General features: G+C 37.7%; 1 protein-coding gene across 7 annotated transcripts in view; it reads left to right on the top strand.

Annotated features, from left to right (window-relative positions):
- GULP1 (GULP PTB domain containing engulfment adaptor 1) overlaps nt 1–25,649 on the top strand; it is a 150,036-nt gene that overhangs the window by 106,850 nt on the left and 17,537 nt on the right. For 3 of the 7 annotated variants that reach the window (XM_039554731.1, XM_039554727.1, XM_039554728.1), the window contains exons 4-9: nt 18–89; nt 9,731–9,829; nt 11,992–12,129; nt 13,400–13,516; nt 13,874–13,966; nt 23,172–23,396. In XM_039554731.1, coding sequence (XP_039410665.1) covers nt 18–89; nt 9,731–9,829; nt 11,992–12,129; nt 13,400–13,516; nt 13,874–13,966; nt 23,172–23,396 — 744 coding nt within the window. The remainder of the gene's footprint in view (nt 1–17; nt 90–9,730; nt 9,830–11,991; nt 12,130–13,399; nt 13,517–13,873; nt 13,967–23,171; nt 23,397–25,649) is intronic. The other 4 variants (XM_039554729.1, XM_039554730.1, XM_039554732.1 and 1 more) reach the window with 2 other exon arrangements.

Raw genomic sequence — 25,649 nt, 5'->3', positions numbered from 1 at the left:
AATTACAATCTTTTCAGTTTCTTGGCAGTACAGAAGTGGAGCAGCCCAAAGGCACAGAAGTTGTAAGAGATGCTGTTAGAAAATTAAAGGTAAGAATTTTTGATGAAACATAAATGGAACATACTCTTAACCTCCTTTCACAACTAAGACACTCTGTGAGTTTTCTAAGTGAATTCATTGGCTCTAGTGTTGCCTTTTCCTGGTCTTAAAATCAAGAATCAAACATGGTTAGAAGGAAAAAAGGGATTTTGCCTTTGTATTTATTTTAAGGATCCTTAGGTGCACCACATCCAGTTCGAATGCACCTCCATGCACACTGCAAAATGCACACCCCCAAAAGATCTGGTATAACATTATAGGTTTTACTAATTAGCGTATCTATCAAAGATTCCCCACTGAGAGGCTCAAGTGAGCCCCCCTCCCCAAGGAACCCTCTCCTGGATGGTTCTATCTTAGTTTACAGAATGTGTTCTGGAGAGCACCTTGGGGTCTGGGGCACACTGATCCCTAGCTACGAAGCTTCTAAAATGTTTAGTCTCTCAGCTTGACAAACAAGTCCAAGAATGTAGGCAAAAAGCACTAAGAATACAGAAGTTATAAAAGGTATATAAAGAGGGTATAAAAGAAAGGGCAAAAAATCATCATGGCATCACTGGAAGAAGTGCTTTTACTAATCTCTTTAGTGTGTAGGTTCTTCCTTATTATGCCTGTATGGTCAGGTGTTCTGCTGTGTACAGCGTTTAGTTGTCTCACAAATTATGAAATTATTCACAAGTATTTATAAAGTTCATGTACTTCAATGGGTAATACTTGTTCATCGGGCTTGTTTTGGGCTTCATTAGTACAAACTGAGGTAGGATGAATTTGTTTTAGCTGCCATCCCCAGCTACAGCTGAGAAAATCAGACTTTTACAATTTCTTCTTGGTTACTTGTGCTTAGGCATCAAGGGACTTGATAGACAACTGAAAATATCCGGGTGCAATGACTTGTTGAGGGTTGTTGTTAGTTAACACAGCTTTGACTTGACTGCTGAGTGAGAGCTGGTGAGCTCAGAGCTCTTGAGACGCTGTGAGCTGGGGTAGGGAATGCTGATTGTGCTGGTCCACTCCACTGCCTTTTTCTTGTGGAATTGCACTGCTTCATGCTTAGCTGCTTTGAGCTATTGGCCTTTGAGTTTACTTAGATGTAGAAATCTTTCTCCCTACTACTGCATTTTCCATAACTTTTTTGCAGGCTTTTCATTATTCATTTAAACAAGTTCCTTGGAAATGGGCAGAAAACGCGGGGAGTCAATATTGAAAAAAATGATTGTGTTATACTAAAAACATGCAGAAAGGAAACATGAAACTACTCATGTAGCTCAGCTTTTGAGACTCAGTTTTTCCTTGAAAAAGTCATCTTTACAAGATGGATCAGTAGTCATATTAAGGTATTAAAACACATTCTTTTCTGTTTTTTTCACTCCACCGAAACAATACAGCTGCCTTTAAAGATTCATTTAGTCAATTCTTAGAGTGTTTCATGCTAAAAAGACTTATTGTGCTGCAGTTAGTCAGTCATCATTGCCTAGTTGTTTTCAAGCGTTTCAGGCTAAGTTTGACCCCTTTTTAAGCACTGCAGCATTCTACCAGGGAAAACAAAATGTGTGTGTTTGTTTGTCTTTATAAAGACAAACTTGTGTAGTTTGTCTTTATAAAATTCCAATACCCTTAGCAAAGTTAGTTCTGTGCAGAAATCTGTCACAGTGATATCCTGCTATGGAGAAGCTTTGCTTCTGTTTTAATGGTGTTTTATTGGACTCCTAAATAAACCAAATGCTGAGTGTCTTGCTGGTGGAACCCCAGGCTGGCCTGGGCTCTCACTAATCACTGGAGGCTTTGGGTGGGTTGAATTCTATGATTTCACACATGGAAATAATTTTCTCTGAAAGCAGCTCCAGAAAGGATTTCAAATAACTGCTCTCAGAAGCGTGGGCAGAGCCAGAAATGTTGTGTATATATTCATGGTGTCACTGGAGTGTGTAGATACCTGCTCTTTCTACACACGTTCCGCAAGTAAAGCACCTTGGAGATAGAAGTCCGAATAGTCACTGCCAGAATTACACTATTTCCTTCAAGTTTGGAATTTGGAGCTTAGATATCAAGTATTGCATGTGATCTTACCTAATCACAAGTTTATTAGAGAACTTCCAAAGTAAATAAAGATGACTTTCGGAAGGACTTGAAAAATCTTGGAACAGAATTCAGAGAGCAATAAAAGGCTCTTATGTTTGAAACAATCCCCAATTATTTGAGTACTCATTTGAAGACTGACTTACGTTGTGCATCTGTATTCTTTGAAGAGAAGCCTAGAGGTACTGTATTTTATTATTAAGCACACATCTGTAGCTTCTTTTTTAGAAAATGCTACTTGAAAATTTTTAAGCAATTAAAACAGTTTAAAAAACTAATGTTATATATAGAAAGAAATATAAAGTGGTTTTGGGGGTAGGAGAGTTTTTAGACGATATGTAGCTTGTGATGCCATATTTATATTTTTTAATTATCTGGATTTGCTTTTAGTTTGCAGTGTTACTAATCATAATTTGTTTTTCATTAAAATTAATAGCTAGCAGAAAAACAACTGACACTTTCTTAATGTTCAGAGCTATTTTTACAAGTGACATGCATCGCTCTAATAAGCTTTTGAAGTCATGTGCTTACAGTGATATACAGACCATGAATTACTGCCACCAGAAAGCATTTTTCTTAAGCCCTCATGTCATCCACCTGTGTCAGAGTCAAGATTTGATGTACAACTGTTTACTCCTTTAAATCAAAAGCCCTTAACTCAGCACAAAGAGTTGGGTTGCCCAGCACAGAAACTGTAGCTGCCATTCCACAAACTGATTTTTCCCAGCAGATGGAGCTGATGTTCTACAGAAACATAAAATATCTTGGATGAACTTTTTTTTTGATGCTTCGTTGTACTTTTATCCCAAATACTACTTTTATATTTTCTTGACAGTTTTTCTGGGACAGTTTCAATTAGAAGATAGGTTTTCTTCAAGCAACTATATAATTTTTGTAGAGGATTCTCCTGTGGTTTTGTCTAGGTGGGATTTCCTCTTGTGTTTTCCAAGTGCTTGGAGCTGTACTGCAGGAGAAAGAAGAAAGTTGGACACTAATGTTTTAAAATGTGTATATTAATTTGTAAGATAAGGTGAACTATTATCATGATTTATTACAAACCATGTTTTCCTTCAAGTTTTCTGGTCAAACTTATTTCTAGAACGAAACAAAACCTAAAACACATGGCACCCAGATTCCGTATCCAAACATGCCTACAGGAGTCAAATGTCTACATGTGGTCAAATCAGAATTTATTTTATAAAGCAAAATGATTATTTTCCTTGATTAATGAAGGTAATAACTTGTAGATCAGACTGTAGGAATGAATTTGATCCTTCTTATAAAGTGCAGGAGGTGGGAACAGGTAGAAAGAGCAGCATAACAGATGGAAGGAGGAACATAACCAGAGCAGTGGTAAGAAAGCTGCATGGAGGAGTGTTAGGGAGAAACCAGAATAAATACCTGAGTTTTGGGCTGTTCCTTCTACAGTCTGCCAAGGGGCGTTTTTGTGAGGGCCAAACTTAAGGCTGTTCACTTACCCAGCTTTCAATTCACTATCCTTTTTTCTCCCACTTTTCTCCTGTAAGTGGAGATGACCAGACAAAATGCAAATAGAATTTATCTCTTTGAAAACACTTGAAATATTTTTCATCATGTCTTTGACCCTTAAGGATACACAAAGTGAAGGGCTCACACACTTCCACACATGCAGAGATGCTGTCCTGCTGCTGCCCTTAAAGGACCATCAGTGGATGTTGTTCTGAGCTCCCTTCTGTGTTAAAGCTCAGTTTCATCTGTTGTTGAAAGGAGAGAGAGTGGAAGCCAGAGAAGCCTTTAATATTGGGATAAAGAGATTTCCAGCCAAGCCCTACAGCCATGACTGCTCTCTTTGAAGTACTGCAGAAAGTGGAATTTGTGGTTCAGGACCAGTCAAGGACATCTGAAGGCCAAAGCAAGTCAGATGAGAAGAGCTGAATAAGAAAATACCTGTTTACCCTGCCCCTCAAAAAAACTAAACCCCGCCCCCCCTCCAAAAAAAAAAAATATCAACCCGAACCAACCAACCAAACAGAAAAAATATCAAAAACCTACTACCAAAAAATCCCAACAGAGCCCCAAAACTCCATGCCACCAAGCAATATAAAAACAAGCAAAATAAAAACCAAAAAAATTCAAAGCAAAACAACAACAAAGCAGCCCACCCTCAAATAAAACAAAACACAAAAACTCTTTCAGGAAGTGAGAAATGGAAAAAAGACTGCACTGTGTTGTCTCCCACACTCTGGATAGTAGATGGATACCCTTCCTCTCAGTCCAGTGTGTGTTTGGAAAATAAAATACAACATATTCCATCAAAATACATTTCTACCCAGATGGTTATTGAGAGCTTGAATTTTGCATGTCAGTGGTCTTTTCATCCTTTTCTTCCTCTTGACAGCTATTTTTCAGAGGTCATAATTTCATTGTGCCCACATCAAATGTCCATGAGAGTTTGGACCATAACATGACCAATAGATAATGTGAAGGCACTGCAAAAAAAATGGGGCCTGATGAGTTTTTTTTCAGGCATCTTTCCTTATAATGAATGTTTTAATGAAAAAAAAGAGGAAAAGCATCTTCTCCAAGTCAGGTTACAAAGATGTTTCCCATCTTATCCAACAACTCCGCCCTAAACCAGGGATCTTTTAAGGTGTCTGTGTGAAGTGCAATATCTGATGTCTCACTGGTAGCCTGCATTAAATGGAATTGAACCTGTGTTCCCTGGGGTGACGATTGGCACCCAAATCACAGAATAATCTCCCTTTTGATGTCTCAAGTATTTTTAATTAAATCTTAAATTGTGTAGGGAGATGTAAATATTAAAGAGAAACACACAGTTTTGATTGCACAGCTTCAACTGACTTATAGATATATAGATAAAATTTGTCTTAACAATTGTTTCTTTAGCTCCAGTTCCTGGATATTTTGAAAACATGTTTGTTTTTTTTCTCATGGTATTTTTTTTCTGGTTGTAGTTTGCTAAGACTTGATGCATAAACACATCATATTTAATAAGTCTCTTAGAGTATCCAATTTTCGCTGCTACTGTAATAAATTACAAAATATATGGGTGATTTTTCTTTATTTTTAAAGCTGTGTTAAACTGTAGAAAATAGGTTTATTTGTATCTGTTGCTTTCCCTAAAAGATGCCATGAAAATAAAATGTTAATTCTGAAGCAGCTGAACACAAACTAGCCCATCCCACTGAGCTGGACCAAAGCTGGGGTTTGTGCCTGAGAACATTATATGTATAAGCTAAGAGCTTAAGAATTTGGCCCTTCATGTCTCTTCCCAAGCCATGCTGTGATTCATTATAATTTTACATAATTTTCCATTTTGATGCCAGTGGAAGGCTACAGATTTTTACCCTCTTAAATAATCATGTTATTGTGTGAGATACAAATATTACTGTGTTTCAAATGTGTGCTGATAGGAGAAAATAATGTCTGTACATCTCCCAGGTCCAGAGCTCCCTTGGGGTCTTCCTTAGGTAGAAGGAGTGAGTAGAAATAAAGAAAAGAAAATTTCCTGATACCTGACTCAGTGATGGGATGTGCTGTTCAAACCCCGCACAAGTGTGGGAGGTGTCTGAACGTGGCATTCTGGAGAGCATCAGATATAAAAGAAATTGCTGATCAGTATCTGTGTGTTATCTGTTATTGCACAGGACAGCGGGCAGGAAAAATGCTAAGAAAGAAACTGCCACAGATCTTCTGAGTTAATCTTTGTGTGCTGTTCAGTCACTGTTCCCAGTAAACCTTTGATTAAAAAGCTCATTTGTCTGGATGTCTGTATTGAAGGGGTTCTTTTGTCATTGGTTTCTTTCGCCATTAGCCTGGTTTTGATTTGATGGGGTTTCTTGAAGTGGGTTTTCCAGCCCTCTGCTAACTTTGGTAAATATCCTGTGATTTTATTTTCTCCTTTTTGTCAACATCCTTCTGTAATTGAAACTCTCAGAAGATAAAATTTGAGTGTTTTCTCCCAAGCAGCTGATGCAGTGCGGCCATTGTTGTCATCTTAAGGATCTCTTTGAAATATTTTCCCATATTTAGTTTCATGAGAAGGTCCACAGTTAGGGGAAGGCCTGCCATGTTATCAAGACTTCATTAATCCCATCCTCACAGGGATGTCTCCCAAGAATCAAAGTTTGTTGCCACATGTGGGATTTGCAGGGTTGCCTGTAGGAAAACAACAGATTCTGTTGGGATACCAGTCTGTGGTGTTCTGGTTGATGAGGAGTCTCTCTGTTATTGGCCCCTTCATCAGCCTTTGTGGTCTGAAAACTTCCTCTGTAATGATTTTTAGATTTCAGGTTATTAGTTATTTTTCTCCCATTTTTTTCCCCTCTTATTTTTTGTGCCTGTAGATTTTATCAGTAATTATTTTTCTCCTGGTCATTGTTCAATGCTTAAGAAATTTCATGCTTGAGAAATAAACCCTGCTGGAATACATTAGAAACATATCTTCCCAATGACAATTTCCTGTTTATAACTGCATCTGGAGACTAATGTAACTAACTTAACTCATACTTTGTTTCTATTGATTCACTTTCTTAAATATAATGGCATACAAAATGCAGATGCTTTGTCTACTTGGACAAGCTGCATTTTTTGTAAAATATTGATCGTCATTAATTTCGTCTCACTTGAATTCTTTATTTCTTGAATTGGATTTATGCTTTTTGAGAATGGAGATGTGATACGGTCAGTTTGTTTACCCTTTTTTTAGAATTGGCACAGAACTGCCTTCTGGAACTTCCTCAGTGTTGTAAGTCTTCATGACTTCTTGGAGCAAGCTTTGGCCAGCTGTTCTAAAACTTGTGCAAGTTGTTCACATTGCTTACTTTAAAACCTTTCTCTTTAAAACTTCTTTTCTTTAAAAACTACAACTTTTTCATGTTGTAGCTGTTGTTTGAGACTCTGAGATGATTGCCATTGGAAAATCAAGCATTCCATCATCATTCTCAATATATACCATGAGTTTAACTCAGTAAAATCAAATATTATTTGTTCTTTCCCTTCACTACTGCACAGAAATACTTGTGCATGACTGGTTTGCAAAGGGACATTTCCAAAGGTCAGGATTTGCCCAAGTTCCAGACTGTTTCAAGTTGAGGTGTGCCCCAGGGTTGTCTGTTCCATGGGTGTCTTTCTGGGCACCATCGAGTACGTTGGGAATTGAGATTGTCCAAACTGCCCAGGTGATCTGTGGGCTTTGTGGTCATTCCATTTAACCTGGCAAAGTGCAGAGCAGTGAAAAAAGGGATCACATATGTCGTCAAAGTCCCATTCAATGAAGGGACATCAGGAAATTACAAATCAGAGAGGAAAGCTGGTGGGGTGCAGGTAATGAATAAATGTATGATCTGAAAATGGTCTAAAGACAGTCGGCGTTTTATATTCATCTTGGAGAAAAACAGTCTGTGCTAATAAGGCAATGATTGGCCTATCTTTTTCCTATTTAAGCACAGACTTAAATAGCTTAAATTTGCAGTATAAAATTTAGGACAGATTTTGTGGGGCTCAATGAGTGATTTTTATTAAAGAAAAAAATGCTTTTTCTCTGTAGTGAATTTGAATTGTCCTCTAAAGTCAAGAAATGTTGTTGGCCAGAATGCTGTAAACCAGCAATTATGATTTCTAAAATTTAATTTTCTATAAAATGTCTTTTAAAAAAATTAAAATGTGCATATGGAATGGCACAATACAGGGATTAATGTGTATTACAAGTTTATATATGCAAGACATGGGCTTGAAGTTAAATAGGCAGATGTGAAAAGGATGTTGCAAGAGGCATATACATGATGCTGAAGAGGCAGACTAGAAATTATATTTTCTTGACTTTCAGCTAGTTGGTTTTCATTAGTAAGTCATCTTGTATGAACCTTTATAAAACATTTGGCCAGTGACTGTAACAGTCCTAGATGTTGAAATGCAAAATGGGTATTTAGATTTAAGAGTTGGTTTTGAGAATGGCACAGAGTGGTTTCATGGGGATTGTTGTTTGGGTTTTTTGGGGTGGGAGGGTGCTGTTTGTTTTACCAAGTGTGTGATATTTATCAGCTATTGGGATGCATTAATCAGTAATGAAGTGTCTGGGTAAGTCCTGTTACTGTGTGAAGTTAGTAGGATTAATTATAAATTGTTTAGCTATTAAATGTCCAACAAGTATACCTTCAAAATGAGGAATAAAATTGGGAGGAAGGGAAAAACAGGTTTTTGTGCTTTTAGTGTGGTTCTCCAAACTAGTTAATAATTTGCCATGAATGAAGCTGCCTATAAGCAAAATTAAGTAAGAGATTGACAGTCATACTGTGTAAAGCAGTTGTGTTATGGGAAGATTTTCCAAGTACTAGTTGGAAAAGGATCAGAGCAAAAATCCAAACCCTGAGCTATCACTTAAATGAATAATTAATTGTAATCAGAGTTTTTAAGGATTTGTGGGAGAGGTGTCAATTGGCTACAGCTGAGCACTTCACTCTCACAAGGCAATTCAGGCTTATGTCTTCCAGGTCTGGTAGGACAGCACCCTTGGTGACATCCTAGACTCTTGATGGCACTAAAAGCCACTGTCCCCACTGACTTCTGACACAGAGTATTTGTACTGATGGGGAGTTATGCACCCAGTTTATTCTTGAATGGGAATGTTGAGGATGATGTGTTCAAACAGAGCTCTGAAGCATAGACTCCAACTCCTGGCCTTTAGTGGATCATCCTCCTTATTTATGCATTTGAAAATACCATTCTAGGCTATCAAAGACTCGAGAGAAAAAGGGCAACATTTTGCTCTGGTAATGGAGCAAAATACGGAGCAATCCTATATTTCCTAAGAAAGGTACCCAAATTTAGGGCACTCCTTAACTGTCATGCAGGAGCAAATTTGAGATACTGTGCTGATTTTATAGGCAGTATTCATGAGAGAAAGAGAGAAAGGTAAGTCTAACGTCTAGAAAATGAGATGGAAAAAGATGGAAAACATATTGAATAGGAGACATTACCCAACCCAGTCATATAAAGTGCTATCTAGCCATCATCCAGTGGGCTGCTGGCAGATAGATTCTGAGAATAAAATAGATCAAGTACCTCTTAGGTGTTGACAACTGCAGTGCTTTCAAACTGACCCTGTTTAAAACAACTTAAAGGAGCATCTGGAAGTACCCTCCATGCACGAGTATGGAAGTGAGTGTAGAAATAGTGGGGTGTGGAAAACCCACTGATGTTCCTTGCTCAACAACCAGGCAGCTGCTAAACTGAAAGTGTTCATGTTCCTGCTGCTTTCATAGAAATCTCATGCAAAAGCTGCAATTAAGTGCATAAAAAGCAGATAAAAGTTACCGGGGAACATGCTAAGTAATGTTAAAATACTTTTTCCTGAATTTTAGGAGCATTCTGTAGTGTGAAGTTAGAAATGCTGGTCTGTGCCCAGCTGAGACTCTGAGAATGGTTGGTGTTGTTTATGGGAAGCTTTTTGAAGAAGGAAGGAAACAACTTAATGTGGAGGGAGTTGAGAGAAAATGAGAATTAATAAAAACAAATAAATTTACTATTAATGTGATTGCTGTTGTTTTTCATGTTTCAGTTTGCAAGACACATCAAGAAATCTGAAGGCCAAAAGACACCCAAAGTTGAGTTACAAATCTCAATCTATGGTGTAAAAATTCTAGATCCAAAAACAAAGGTAAGAAACTTAGATGTGTTTCTTTCATGCGAAACTAGTAAATATTTGTTTCACTATTTTTAATGTTTTTATTGTTTTATATTTTTTAAGGTATTATAACAAAAAAGATCTTCTAAAATACCATGGTTTTTTACAACATCTGGGTGACATCTTCCCAGGAAGGCACATGATAGTCCTGAAGGCAGACTGTATTTAATGTGGTATTAAATTTTCTTAATCCTTTCACAGCAGGACTTTTAGACTTTGAGGAAGACAAAAACAATGTGCTAAATAAATGTTAACAGTTTGGATGATAAAAACCTTTCCGTACATATGTTGAATATTGAATTTGAAAGAAACTTTTGTTCCTGTTTCTTCATTGTGGAGTAATTGCTGCACTCAGGCACTGCCTTTTCTCAAATGGTAGCTGTAGTTTAAAGCTGCAGCTGCTTGCAGCCCATTTTTGCTTCAGACTCTTGACACAACCAGAGCTCAACAGTTCTTACATTAGGAGAGGGGACAAGAATGTCAACTTTATTTGGAGTTTTTGCATCTTCCTTATGCTGTAGGGCAGACAGGGGTGCTAAACCCCATATCCTGGCAAAAACTGTTTTAAAATAACAGTTTGAAGTGCCAAAAGATCTTAGATTTCCTGCAGAGATTAACAGAAAGCTGTGGGATATATGTTCCTGGGGGAGTAGGAACATTCTAATCTCTCAGCAATGTTGTTATTACAACTCGAGTAGTAATCAACTGTGAGGAGTCTTTTTATCTCCCCCACTTAGTTTCTTGTAGCTGCATGTAAATTTGAATCAAGTTTTCCTTCTTTTTGCACAGTTTATAAGTGCTTTAGGAAATTCAATTTCATGTTATCAGCACTAATTAAAGTCTCTTTTGCAGTGTGTTTTTGAAACAAAGCACTTAAGTTATGTTACAGAGGAATATTGGTTTTCAGTCACATAGTGACTATTAATGGCAGTAGGAACAAGAGGCCAGCTCATACATCAGGACCTGATTCTATACTTGGCACTCAAAAAAAAGGATTATAGAACTGTGGTTCTGTCCTTAAATGATATAAAATAGTTATATGGATCTGTAAACCTCACAGTGCCAGGGAGAGCACACGTCATTATTTCTGTGTGTTGAAAAGCTACAACAGGACAGAGATTTGGACCATGGGAGAAATGGAGTACTCAGAAGAACAGCTGTAAAGACTGAGAAAATGAACTCAGCTGGGGCAAGGGGAAAAGATTGCCCATAGGGTGCATTTTTTGGATATGTGGTTGTGTACAGAGGGAGCGTGGCCTCGTTTATGGGCTTACAGCAAGCTGGGAACCCCAGTGCTACACAGAGACTTTCTTTTTTAATAGATAATAGTTCACATCTAAACGACATATTTTCCTTTAAAGCAAATACTGCTTTCCCATGTAATAAGCCAAATAAAATAAAATACCAAGAAGAGACTTGTTGAAGAAAAACAACAAAAAAAAATAGTTGAGATAGTTTATTTCAGTCTTGTCAAGCTTGTTCAGCTGAAGAGCATTGCCATTGCAACTTTTTATATAGCTGTAACTTGCTTTTTAATGGAAAGTGAAATACAGTAGCAAAAATATACAAATAATAATGCTTAAAAGCTGCTTGTGTGGCACCTCAAGTAAGAAATTATTTGTATGTCAGGTTTATTTCTCTTTATTTGGTTACCAAAGCCATTTTATTTCTGTTTTCTGTATTTACTGTAGCAAAGTAAGGACTCATTTCAGTAAATCCATTTTAACAAACCTTCAGAGATGATGAAATTTAAAGATATTGTGCACCTGGAAAAAGAACAGATTATTTTACATAATCAGGCCCTAAATAAAGTACAGAGGGATGCAAGGCAATAGTAAAATCAATTTTCTAGAACAGAAATTACTGTCCAAATAAACACTTCCAGATAAATGCTGTTCAAATAAAAACTTCCTGTTTACATTCAGTAAAAACAGGAGCATTTTTTAGGAGATGAGTTTGCTTAATTCTGTTACACTACAAGTACATTTTTGGGTGCTCTCATGTACAGTAAGGCATTCAAAAATGTTACTGCAGCTTTCCTGCTCTTATGAGGAAATCCAGAGCTTTCCTTTGTGCATCTTTATCCTAAGCGAGTGTAGTAATTTCTTAAAAATTATCTTTCTGTTTGTTTGCAGGAGGTCCAGCACAACTGTCAGCTCCACAGGATATCCTTTTGTGCTGATGACAAAACTGACAAGAGAATATTTACTTTCATATGCAAAGACTCAGAATCAAATAAGCATCTGTGCTACGTGTTTGACAGTGAAAAGTGTGTAAGTATGCGGGACGCTCTGCAGGGCTTGAGGTTCTGCTGATGGTCTGCCTTGAGATGAGGTGGGAATGGTTAATTACAGACACACAGCCATGGGGACATAATTTTTCATGGCAACATGGTGTCTTGTAACTTAGATGCATTAAATTAAGGAAAAGTCTCTCTCTTCAATGATCTGAGGTGGTGTTCTGGGATAATTTCTCTTATTGCCCAGCTCAATATCCTGGGGGAAGCATCTGCAATACTCTGGGAGAACAGGCTCCACCCCACCAGGCTTGAGGTGTTTGCGCAGCTGTTTGCAGAGATTACTGCAACTCTGGGGCTGAGATACCCTTGCAGGCTCTTCTGCTGATGTGTCTGTCTCTGGTTTTTAGTGTTGGGGTTTTTTGTGTGTTATTTGTTTTTTGGGGTTTTTATAATTTTATCACCACAAGGTTCTCCCTTCTTTTTTCATCCCCCTTCCCGGCCCCATCTCCCAAGTTTAACCCCACAAAGCACTCCCAGACAACTCATTGCACCAAGCACTGACATTCTCTGGTGTCTGAGACAGAACAGTTATTCCTTACTGTATTTACTTTCTCTGCTAAAGTCCTAAACAAGTGGTGTATCCATATGTTCACCTTTTATTGGTCCTGCTTTGGTATCACTTTTTTCTGAAACCTTGGTGTCCTCCATCAGCTTCCTGTAGGCTTATTTTACCCCCATCATTTTTGAAATAGATATTCTGCATTGACTGTATAAACACAACATAGGATATATTTTGCACATACAAATGCAATTTCTGGTTTGGGTGTTGTTTGGATTCTTTTATTTCTGGATTTATGTAGTTGGAAATAATTGTGCGGATAAATACTTAACGCAGTATCCTGAGCGAGATTTTATAGTACTTGAAAAAATAAGTGTTGAAATCCAGATTTAAAATCAATAGGGGTCAAAATATCCATTAGCATGAAAGCATTATTTCATTACATCTAAAAGAATTTATTTAATGATTTAACAGGCTGTATTTGCTTTAGAAATCATCTGGAAAAGCCATGGTGCAGCATGGTATCTGTGCTTATGGAAACTGAATACATAATTTATGCTGTCCAGTCTCCCTCCTTTATCCAAAGTATTTTTATGTTCTTTCATTGCGTTTTGCCAAGGTATTTTGCTGAAGGGTGCTTGTCGTGCTCCTTGGTAGTGTCAGCTTCATGGTGGATGGGGCAAAGCCTTTGGTGTAAAGTATTTTGTCCTAATGTACTAATTTCAGTCTTATGTTTTATGTAAAGGCAGAAGAGATAACTTTAACAATTGGTCAAGCATTTGACTTAGCTTACAGGAAATTTCTGGAATCCGGAGGAAAAGATGTTGAAACAAGGAAACAAATTGCAGGTTTACAGAAAAGAGTAAGTTCTGAATTATGTTCTTCTTTTTAAGAGATAAAAGTACATGCTGCTGTATTTGTATTATCTGCTTTTTATGAAAGCATAATTTCCAGCATTATTCTCAGATTGCTAATGTAACAAAAGAAGACTGAAAAAAAAGTGTTAAAAAGTATTTTATGTTTTGCTGTCTTGCAAGGACACTAAAAAGCAAGGTTGAAATATTGAGGATACTGAAATTTAATTATTTTTTGTAGTCAGATAACAAGTTCAACCTTGATTCTAAATCACCAGATCTCTGGTGAAACTTATGCTCAGTGGATGCTGTTGTTGAAATCCATGACGATCCCAATAGCTGTTGAATAACCACTTGCTTTGTAGATTCAAGAATTAGAAACTGAAAATGCAGAACTGAAAAATAAAGTTCAAGATTTGGAAAACCAGTTAAGAATAACACAAGTACATGCGCCTCCAGTAAGTACACAACACAGCTCTTGTGTCTGAAGTCACTCTGTATTTATAATCACCTTATGATCATTATGAGCATCCCTGCTGTTCCCAGAGATTGCCATTAACATCCAGTGATCACATAACATGTCTGCTGAAGAGCAGTGTTGAACTAACAGTGACATTGTGACAAGCCAGCAGAAGTGCAAATTACAGTCTCTCCAACTGTGGTTCTTTCATCCCCTATCATACCTATTTGTTGCTGCCTCAAGTAGAGATCTGAATGTGCCAGCTGAGGCACTGAAAGCTCTGGTTTCTAAACGCTGCTTGGGAGCTCCCCACAACTTTCATAAGCACATGGTCACCTGTGACTGACAATCTGCCTGCCAAGGAGTCAATAGGTCTTGGGAGCTAAGGCTGGGTGATGGGAAAGAGGAGCAAGTGTGGGTTCCTTGCTGGAAATTCTGACTGCTCTGCAGTTCCTGTAGATGATGACCACAGAAGTGTGTTTAAATTGCTGGCTGGCAGTTCCTTATACCTTGGCAGGACCGCCCACAATGCAGGTTGCACTGCAGACTGGTCCCAGAGACTCCCCTCTTCTTACAAGTGTGTTCCATCTGTACAGCTTTAGGCAGCTGTGAAAATGAATGAAATTTCTTAATGTATGTGTGGCAAAATCTTAGCAAAAGAGGAACTGCTTTTCAGCTGTGTATTTTGGACCACCTTGTTCCTGCCCAGAGTGTTCACTGTTTCCCCTTAAATGGATGTTTAGAAGTTTGGGCAATGCAAAAGCATGTTTGTAGTGGTGCTGACAGTTTATCAGTAGTGTCTGTGCACTCTCTTTATGTTGATTAGATGGTTGTTCCCATGAGGAACTGCTATTTTGTTTTTGAAATCTACTTAGAGGAGAGAACACCATAAATTATAAATACTCTGTAACTACCACAGTGGACATTTAAATTATGAATGTCTTCTCACTTCTGAAGCATTCAGGGATAGGTAATCAATTTTAATGCTAGATTTAATGTCATGTTATTCAAATCTTTAGTCTTTTATTTTCCTCATTTGGGATGGCAGTTCGTCTTTATTTATGAATATAATAACTAAATGTATATTTGAATGCAAATAAACAGGCTCTTAAATCCATTGCAATCAATGCTTTTCTTTAATTTAAATTACTTTGTAATTTCATTAAGCAAAACAAATTAGAGAATTATTAATAATGCCTCAAAAAATCCCATAGTTTATGATTTGTGTCTTTTAAGACAATGATGTCACATTCCTTATTAAAGAGTTAAGATCTAAATTTGTTAATTTGCTAGCCATTTGTAAACTCTCTCCCTAGATGTTGTTTTATTGTTAATTACTATTGGTACAATGAATAAGCATATTGCTTAAATAGCACTTGTGCTGCAGCAAAACTATAGAATATTGATAATTATTGATATTAATTAGTTCAATTCAGTAATAACGGTCAGCTATTAATTTGCACTTTAATTTTATTGCTTGATTTACTCCTTAAGCTTTAAAATGAAACCCCCAATCATTTCCTGTCACAAATTATTAGAATTGCAGTAAGAGCCACCTAAGAGCCTGTTCAACATCTGCATCCATTCTGACACAGAAGAGATTTCTGTAAATGGATGAGTACTGGAACAGGATGCCCAGAGGCTGGAGATACTGACTCTGCCCTGAGCATGGTCCTCAGCAGCCTCAGATAACTGGATCCTGCTTCAAGCAGGAGTTTGGATTAAGCTCCTTTACTTTTACAGGATTCTTCCATCAGATGCGCAACCAAAAATTAAAACAAAACAAAAACAGCAAACCAACCAACCAAAACCAAGCACATTTTTAGGAAAATGTCTTTCTCAGCTCCAGGCCCACAGCAGTACCCACTGCTGTGCACTATCAGCTTTGGCACCTTACCAAGAGACATCTTTCAGGCAGGTCCTTTCTAAAGCAGACCTTGTGGAGATGGTAAATCAGAGCTCTCAAGTGTGCTGGTGTAAGAATAACTCCATGGAAATGGAACTGTTCAGTTGAGAATGAATGAAGAAATGGACTGATGAGGTTGTCAAGTGACTTCAGTGCAGAGAAGAAGCATAAATATTTTTAGGGCAGTTTGAGTCTGTTATAAAAGGATTATCAGTCAATGTGCCTGGAATAGCAGCGAATGTGATGACACCTATCTGCTTTTTTATGATGTGAGCAACAAATATGTATGAAGGAACAAAATTACAAACAATTCATAAGAAATTAATTGCATGTTATAGTTTGCAATTAATTTTATGCATTTTTCATTCAAATCAACTATAACTTCACGTATGATTCTGCAGTCTCAATTCCTATTAGAAAAAAGTGGTGCAAAAATTTCTTTCCCCCTATTTCCACATAATTTCTCTAATGAAAAAGGTCACTTTCGTTTTAAATGAAATAGAGATTTTTTTCTGAATTTAAACTAAAAATATCTGTGCTGCTGCTGCTCTGTCTTCAAAATTAATGTAACAGATCTATATTGTGATCATTTTTTCAGAGTAAACTTTTCAGATCTGCTAATAGTGTTTTCTGAAATAAAATAGCTTAAATGAAGCTGAATATCCAACATGGGGAATAATACCTTGTCTGAGCGCCTTTCTCAGCACTTTTTGGGTGGATGGGGGAAGTCTTCCTTCCCTGCAGATAGTCTTGGTATTACATGCTGTGAACATAAGTTAATCATTCTCTTGTGATTTAAAACAGATTTATTAAACTGTAAGTTTTCTTGAAGTTTTCATCTCACACTGTTGAATTATACAGAGATGTCAGTGCCACACAACAGCTTTCTGAAGCTTTTCTTAGACATAAGAAACATTTTGATTTATTTATATTTTGTTAATCTTCTACGGCTGGAGTTCCTTATCTGGCAGTCCGGCTCTTCTGAGCGTGCTGAGTTCTAGGGAAGGGATTGTTCAGTGGTCAGTGGAAAGTCTAAGCCCTGATCTTTGATGCCTAATATGATAAAAGAACACGTGCCTTTAACTGGCATCACAGCAGTTTGTAAAGAAATGTTCCGTTTCAGGAGCCAACTACAGATGGTTAAAAGTTGCTTCTGTTTGTGCTTAAACAGTACCTTGGGTTTTCATATCCTGTGCTTCCCTTTTCATATTTGGTTGTTTGCATGCTGTTTGTGCTCTCCCAACGTTTTCAGATGTGCTGAAGTGGCTTTCTTGCCATACAGATTGCTGCCTGAGCTCTTGCTGTAGCGATCAATGCATGGCCACAGCAGCCCCTGGCAGTCAGCAGGTGATGTAGCACTGCAGCCACCACCAGCAACTTGATCAAACAAGGATCTCCTTACCAGAGCAGGGGGTGCTGCAGAGGCCTGTGCTGGCAGTGCACAATCGCGGCAATAGAAACACTGACGTCACACTGTGCTGTGTCCTCCCTCAGGGCCCATCCCCGCCGTGGAAGGGGATGGGAAGCCATGAGGTCTAAGCAGGCATAGTGGCAGGCTGACAGTGGGGGGGTGTTTTCCTTCCCCAGGAGAGGAGACTTAGGGGCTGTTAGAATTTATTGCACCTGTAGTGTGCCACAGTGCTGTGACAGACAGCACGTGATGTCACTGGCATGCTTTCTTTGTTACGATACTGATCCAGGACAGGATGCCTTTCCCACCTGTTAGTAACTGGGAAGCTGGGGCATCATTCACATGCAGTGCCAGTCTATCATTTCTTTATTCCTGCTTCTTCCTTCTGAGGTGCATTGATTTTTGTGTCTTTAATCATTCCAGACACATTAGTCTTCCCATTAGATTTTCATGAAATGAAGAAGGGAGAAAACACTTTGGGAAATTTGAAGTGCAGCAGGTTTTTTGTATTATATCACTGACCCTTGACATTGTTGGTTGTCTGTGTGGTTTGGGGTTGTTTGTATTTTCTATTTTTAAAAACAAGCCAATTCGGCTTTTTTTGACAGCTCAGTCCTCTGATTCCCAGATCATTTTCCCACAAGCAGGACCAGATTGCATTTCCTGTCCTCACTTCAGTATCAAAAGAAAATAGAATGTGAGAGCATCTTTAAACTGTGGATGGATGACTGAATATGTGTATGGTTTTAAACATCTGGTTTGCTGCACATTTAAAAAAAACCAAACTAGTCTCAACATGTTTCAGTTCTAAGTAGATACATCCAGGCTGTCATTTAAAATAAACCTTTCTAACTTCCTGTTGTCATTGAAAATAGGCTTGTAGCTAAATATGAAATAAAGTCATTTGCTCAGGATCAAATGTAATATGTTCAAGACTTAAAATTCAGATCCTCTTTTACTTCCAAAATGTTTCAAGAAACATTTTGTCTGTAGTTTCTGAAACTATAGACAAAATGAGTTGTGCCAGGCTGGACTGCAATATGTAGCTTTGCTGGCAGATTTACTTCTCTGCAAGGAGTTGGCCCCAGGTTCACATATTGAATTCTTGCGTAGTAGTGTTGAACACTTTCTTTGCAAAACATATTACAGAAACACCTTAATTTGCTAATGAAAATGTGTACACATTGGTGACTTATCCAAAAATCAATCCATGGTCTAACTAAGAGAAGAAACTGCAAACAGTGAACTATAAGCTTGAAGCTTCATTTTAAGCACAGATAAAAAGTTATTTTGAGTTGATAATTTCATAAAAGAGAATATTTTTCCATCTGAAATATTTAGTTGTTTTAATTAAATTCTTTTTTAAGTAATAATAAGTATGGTGTATCAGGGTGTTTATTGTGAGTCCTCAGTTGCTCTATTTAAAAAAAAAAACAAAACCAAAAACCAAAACCACTGGCATATGAAAATTGAAAGTAGTAATAATTTAAAAATTTAGGGATTACTTTTCTCTCTCCATTTTATAAGTAGTGAAAGTTAAAGGCTTGTTTGGGAAATACAAAGGGAAATCTAGTCTAAAACTGCTTTTTTGATGATTCTTTCTTGATTCTTTTTTTTGCAGGCCAACTAAGGGTTTATTTGAGGACATCTTTTAAAATAATACTGACAGACTGAAATGGGTGCAAAATATGTGTGTGAATAATGCAATTACCCACCCTTTGCATTTTTGCAATATGTAAATGGGTGAAAAGCGTTGACAGCAATCAAGTTCTGCTTTTGAGGGATACAATTGCATCAGAATTCTCTCCTTGCTTGGTTATTAGTATCACCAAGAAAATTTTTCTGTAGCTGCTCTAAATCTAGCCATATGGCCAAATCAACATCAATCTAATTTAGGTGCTTTTTCTGTCAGTTCATAAACTCTATGGGAAAAATAAAATTTCTTTCTAAACCTATAAAAGAAGCCATTAAGGCAATGAGATCATAGTTGGAAATGAAAGAGAGAAAACTGGATTGTATAATGAAATACTTTTGCATAAAATATATTGTGAAAGTTGAACATCAAATTGTCAATCTTCACGATTTTTCTCTCAGGATATTGTAACTAATTAGATTTACATTTGCTCAGCACATTCAGTAAATAATAAACTGCTTAGTGATCATTTTTTCTGCATTCAGGTCGATGGTTTTGAGCAGTCTTCCTAGAACTTTGAAAAGTTAGTCCCTCAAATGACTGTGTTTGCCAATGCAGAAGTGTTATGCAACAGAAACTCTCACTTTTTTTCGTGTCCTGAGTGGCTCTGTCGAGGACATGCAATCCCAAACTAAGAGTTTCCTTAGTTTGCTTTTCGAGCTGCGCTTCCGTGTGCCATGGGAAATGTTGGCATGGGATGTTTCCTTTGTCTCACTCCTTTGCATGCACTGCTGAAGTTTCTGTGCCTTGTGTATCTGTTGTTTACTTTTCATCTGTTTTAGTGGCTTGGCAATGCTTTAGTAGCTGGTCTTTTTTGCATTTGGTCTTGATTATGTGAGGACCATTGGATTTTCATCTCATTGTTTTCCTGTGGGGACACTGCTCCGGTTTGTATGACAGGGAGGTTTTGGGTGCTGCTGCTGTGTGTAAATGCAGCCTCCAGAGCTCAGTGCAGCCCTGACAGAGTGGGTTCACATCATGTCTTATTTGCTGCTCTTTCCATTGCTAGTGCTGCCCAAAGCTGCCAGGGTTCCCTGAGAACACTGAAATGAGGGAGAAGCAGAACTGAAAGGCAGCAAGAAGAGGTGTTGGGGGAAGCAGCCCCAGAAGGAGCAGTGTTCTTCCTGCACCATAAAGATTACCAAAGAAGCAGTATGGAATACATACTCCTACGTGGACGTGCTGCAAAACCCCTCCATTTTTAAGTAGAGCATTAAAGATACTGATTGATTAGACCTTTCGTGCAAGGTTTTGTTGTGACCTGGAAGCACAGGCCACCTTCACCAGCTACCCTTATTGGAAAGCTTCACCACACTCATGGGAAAACCCCAAGATAGATATTGGAACTGTGTGCAGATTTCAAAAAACATTTTGGAATGTGTTTATGCATATCACTTGATTCCGATTTCCACCAAGATTGCCAAGTGGGAAAATGCACATGGGTTTTTTTGCCTATCTTCAGCTTTTTTAGATTTATAATATTCTGTGTTCAGTTCTTTGAGCACTTCTTTGTGAGGGTATAAAATTCTGTTACATTTATGATGTTAAAGAAAATTAATTCGAAATTGCCTATGGCATATTTCACGTCACTGAAAAAGTACTAAATGAACTGAAGATGTAGCAGTTCATTAATGAAACTGCTAATGCTTATACAGTACTTTATGAATTAGTAAGTTATGGATTAGTGTGTTCTTAGTAGCCCCAAATCTCAGGAAATGAGCAGGTTCTTCTAAACGCATAATTTTCAATTCAAGGTCACTCACCTTTCCCTGGAACATCGCTGCAGTTACCGACTGTGGTGCTTCTGTATATTACCAATTTGAATGTTCCAAGGAACAAAAACATTTTTCAATTTATTCTAATTCATACTTCTTATGTGGGTATGACGTAGAGATTGCAATCAATGTCTTGAGACACCTTGTAAAAAGAAACAATTTAGAAGTGATTTCCTGATTAACAAAATCTCAATCACATTGCATTTTCTAGTACAATGCAGCCCAACAGTGCATCTTCAGCACCATTCTCAGTAGAATGAGTCAAAAATAAATTGTTTGCTGGCACATAGATACATTTAACCATAAAAGAGACCAAGCCTACTGAACTAGTATGATTATTTCATGAAGTACCATTTCTTGTTGTTTTCTTGTTGTTTTTCTTGTGTTAATGAAATGAGGCCCAAATTGGGACATATTGTATCAATGCCACTATTACTACAAGTGTTACAGAGGGGGAACCTCAGACAAAACATAATTACCATAAAAAATGACAATTTAATTTTTTTACTATATTTTCTTCCTTTATAATTTGGTGTAAGAGTATTAATTTTCAGAAGCTACACCCTTTTTAGATTGTATTCTTTAGATCAAAGGTCTCTTCCTTTCTCCCCCTGCACTTTGTGCATCTGGTGATATTCCCTGTTTTCCATTGTTGAATGCACTTCCCTGCTGCCCCTGTGGTGTCTGTGGGCTGCTTGGAACCCTAGGACTGTGAGCAGAAAGTCCATCAGCCTTTCAGGTCTTTCTGGACCATGGGATAAGACACAGAGGAACACTCCCAGCACCTGATGGGTTCTATGCTGCTCTGCAAATGAAGAATTCCTAGGGAAAATTAATTTCCTGAGCAGGTGCATTCCCAAAATTGTTGTAGGAAGCCTGACACCCCATATGGTGTGAAGTGTCCTAAGAGTGTCACTGATGAGCCCTGTGACTGCTCCATGTTCAGGCCTCAGATGACACCAGGGTGTATATTCAGGTTTTGTATTGAATTTTTCCGTTGCCTGGATTTGATATATGTTCATCATCCTCATAGCTTTGCTGCTTGGTGTCCTATGTGCATTTTGCTGGTTTCTGTGTGATTTTTCATGTGACTTCCATGCCTTCTTATGAAAACTACTTATTCTTTGCTGTTTTGCATTTCAGGGGAGTATTTGGCTTTCTTAATCAGACTGTATTTAATCTCTTTGAGCGTTTATTATTACAAGGGCTGTTTTTTCCATGGTTATGTATAGCAGCAAGGATTCCACAGCAGTAATACACAGTAGCACTGCAACTCTTCTACCTGTAGTCTGGTGATACTCTTGAAATCATAATCAAAATTCTGTCCTGTAGGTTTTTTGATTTTTTTTTTTTTTTTAATTGATTACCATTCCAAACCCTCCATTTCACAATTCCAGTATGGAAATTTTTGAAGTTGGGATGAAAACCCTTTTTTTCTTTAATGCTGAATTGCAAGTTTTGAGAAGGGAATTTTGTGGGTTGTTTTGGTATTCTCAAGTATGGCACTGTTACTGCATTTGGTCACCTGTACCCTTAGCCTGGTTAATCTTTAAAGAAAGGGAAGAAAGAAGCTGAGACTCATTTTATAAGGATTTGAAATGTTTTGTTTTCTACATAACACTGAAAAAAATGGTTTAAAATAATTGATTGAATCCTGATCTACTGAGTTATGCAAACTTCTTATGAAATAATCATGACATAACGAATGTGTAACACTATGAAGGGAGTAAAAGCAGACTTCAGGATTTTTGCTGCACTCATATGCCACTGCCTCAGCCTGGACCAGTCACAGGGGGCTTAGGCAAGACACTTCCAGCCCATTCCTGCCTTCTCCGTGTGGAACTCTTGGCTGTGGCCAAGAAGAACTTTCTGCACAAGTGCGCAATCCCTTCTGTTAAGATCCAGAGTTAAATCCATCCTCTAAAGATTTTCATTCAATAATAAGCTGTTCTTTCAGCATTGGTGGTATATAAATGGTGGGCTTTTCCTCGATTAGTTAGAGAAAATTCTGACCTGTGCATTAACCAGCACAGTAACTCTTCTCCCCAGACCTGTGCCTACCTGCTAAGTTACAAGTGCAGATGTGAGAGATTGCTGATCCCTTGTTGGCTTTAGACATTTCTTAGCATCTCACGCACACACACACACTGCTGGAAAGATGCCTGTCTTCATTTTATTTGGTTTAATGATCAAGGAGCAAGTTGTCTTTGTTCCAGTTGGTACTGGGTTACCTCTTAATGTGGCATATTCTCATATTTTGTGTTGAAGTATTTTCAAGTTCTGTATCTTGTAACTATAGCACTGAACAGTTGCTGACAAGCTTTTTTGAAATATGAAATGTGTTGTTTTTTCTTCTTTCCCTGATGTTTTCACGTTCTGTTCCTCAGAATGTTTTCTCTTTCTGTGATTCCTTTTCAGCTGCTGCACATAAAGTGTGATAATGATGAACATATGTTTCAAAGACCCTCTACTTTTTTCTGGTGTAACAATGAGGATTCACCTCCTTGTTTAGATATCTCTTCCATTACGCTTACTCCTAGGAGTTCTCCTGACTCTAGACTACCACCTGGATTGTTAATACCACCACCTTCAAAGAGTGGTCTTCCAAAGCCTGCCAGTGAATACAGCTGCCCAAGACCTCGTGTAATCTTGCTGTGCAAAAGCTTTTTCAGTTTTGGGTTTTTTTTTTAGTTTTGGCTTTCTTTTGTTCTCTGTTGTGTATTAACTTGTATTAAAAAGTGCATTTTGTACAGTGGCTAAAGGACAGGGCAGATTAATCTTAGGTTCTCTAGGGGTACTCTTAAAATATGGAATTTGTGAAGATTTACTCTTATTTTCTACAGAGCTTTTTCTCTCCTATCCCCAAAACTAAATTTTTATTTTTCCAACATGTTTCAATTAGTCCATTAATTATTGATCTCTGTGTTATCAGTCAATCCTTTGTTCATTATTTTTCTATGAAGACTAGTGATTCAAAACAATTCTAAAGGTCCAACTTCAAGGGCTTCTCCCCCACCATGAATTAATAGAAAAGCAATCAGCCATGAGATAACTTTCAGCATACTTTATAAAAAATGTAAAAAATGAAGCTTGAAAATTATTCTTAAATATGAAATGGGCATATTGCCTGCTTTTTTATATTAATGTGCTTATACTATCAACTTTTCTCCCATTTGCAAGTAATGTTTGGCTTTATTTGGCGACCATCCTGGCTTTCTGCATGTGTTCACTAAATAAAAATGCTTCTTGTGCTCACATGTATTCAAAATACACATTTTTTAATTCTCTTATAGTTTTAATTAAACTATATCAGTAGTATCAAAATGGCCAGTCACTGACTTCAACAAAATGGAATATAATTGGGAAATTAGTCTAAACTGTGGGTTTGCATTTTTTGCCTAAAAGGCACATTTATAACTAAATGTAAATGCTGTTTATCTGTCTTCTAGGTAGCTGTAAGCATTTAACAAATAATAAGATTCTCCATTAACACTTAGGATCTCCAAGACATTCTAGGATTCTCCATGGGTGTTGATGATAATGTAGGTTGATATAAGCATTTATTTATGCCCCAAACCTGATGCCGCCTTCCTAATGCCAACAAAAGGCTGTCCACAATCAGAGAGAGGTTCAGATGAAGGAAGGCATGTGCTTCTTTATTATGTTTATTTTGGGTCCAGCCCATCCATTGCCCTGCTTTGAGTGAGAGCAGGTGGCATCCATCAATCTGCCAGACTCAGATTGTCCTGGTTTACTGCAGGGTTAATGCAAGGTCCATGGACACTAACAGGAGCCTGTGGTGTCTAAACTCTGCACTGAAATCTTTCCACAACACATCATATTTAAAATTCCAATGGTAACTCATGTTGAGGACAGTGAGGGTTCTGGATGTGTTGAAATCTTGAAAACTGGTTCTTCTATGAAGTTAATTCAACTATGGTCATGCTTGGGAACAGCAGTGACTCAGAGAATTTTTTTAAAAAAGGGCAAAAAAATAAAAGCAGCATGTTAAATGTAGATTTTTTTTTTCTTGCTATGCTTCTGTATATCTGGGAAGAAATACCCCAGGTTCTTTTAGATATTGAACAATTATAGATCTCTCTTAATCCAATTTCAAAATATTAATCCAAATTTAAAATATGAATTCAAAACTCCTGAGAATCATGGAATCACAGAACCTCAAAGAAATAGGAAATGTAGGACTTAAGAGCTCTGTGTTTTTTCCTCTTTAAGCAGTGCATTAGAGGAAGGTTGTGGATCAATATTGCTACTCAGCAGCCACTGCAGAAACCTCCAGAGAGAAACAGGGGTGGTTCAGGGCTACCTGTAGGCTTGGCTTAGAAATCTGTGACGCAAGCTGTCCCGGGGCAGCTGCAGCACAGGCACTGAAGAAAGCAGCCTTCCAAAAGAAGGGTTTATCCATGGGATTCTCATGCATAAGCAGTGCTAAAGACGACCTGCTTGCCAGGTTGTAATATTTGTGTATTCTGAATAAAAGGATCCATGTGACTAATTTAACTTGTGCTTCAAAATTTCCATGTGGATAGTTTGGGCAAACTGCATCTTGTTTCAAAGCTGCAGGCTTTCCCTGTGCCTGGCTGGCCTTTCTAATACACAGAGTGTGGGGGTTTCTGTATTGTCTCAGCAATAACATGAACATGTAAACTAGTTTTTCCTTCAGCTTGTCAGTCTCAGTTTTAATCTATTTCATCCTCTGTCTTTAGTGTTCAGTGTATTTTCACTTGACTGTGCCTCGCTTGTGCCCTGAAGTAGTGGACTGGTGGCAGGAGGAATGAGCCATTCAAAAATAAATATGGCTGTAGAACTACAGTAATTGATGGGTTTGGGGTTTCTTGCTTGCCCAGTATTTTTTTGAACCCTTAGAAATTCCTGGGC

This window comes from Corvus cornix, chromosome 7 (genome assembly GCF_000738735.6).
Source record: "Corvus cornix cornix isolate S_Up_H32 chromosome 7, ASM73873v5, whole genome shotgun sequence".
Taxonomy (NCBI): Eukaryota; Metazoa; Chordata; class Aves; order Passeriformes; family Corvidae; genus Corvus; species Corvus cornix.
The sequence above is the reverse complement of the archived record's forward strand: the minus strand, read 5'-3'. Positions and strand labels throughout refer to the sequence as shown.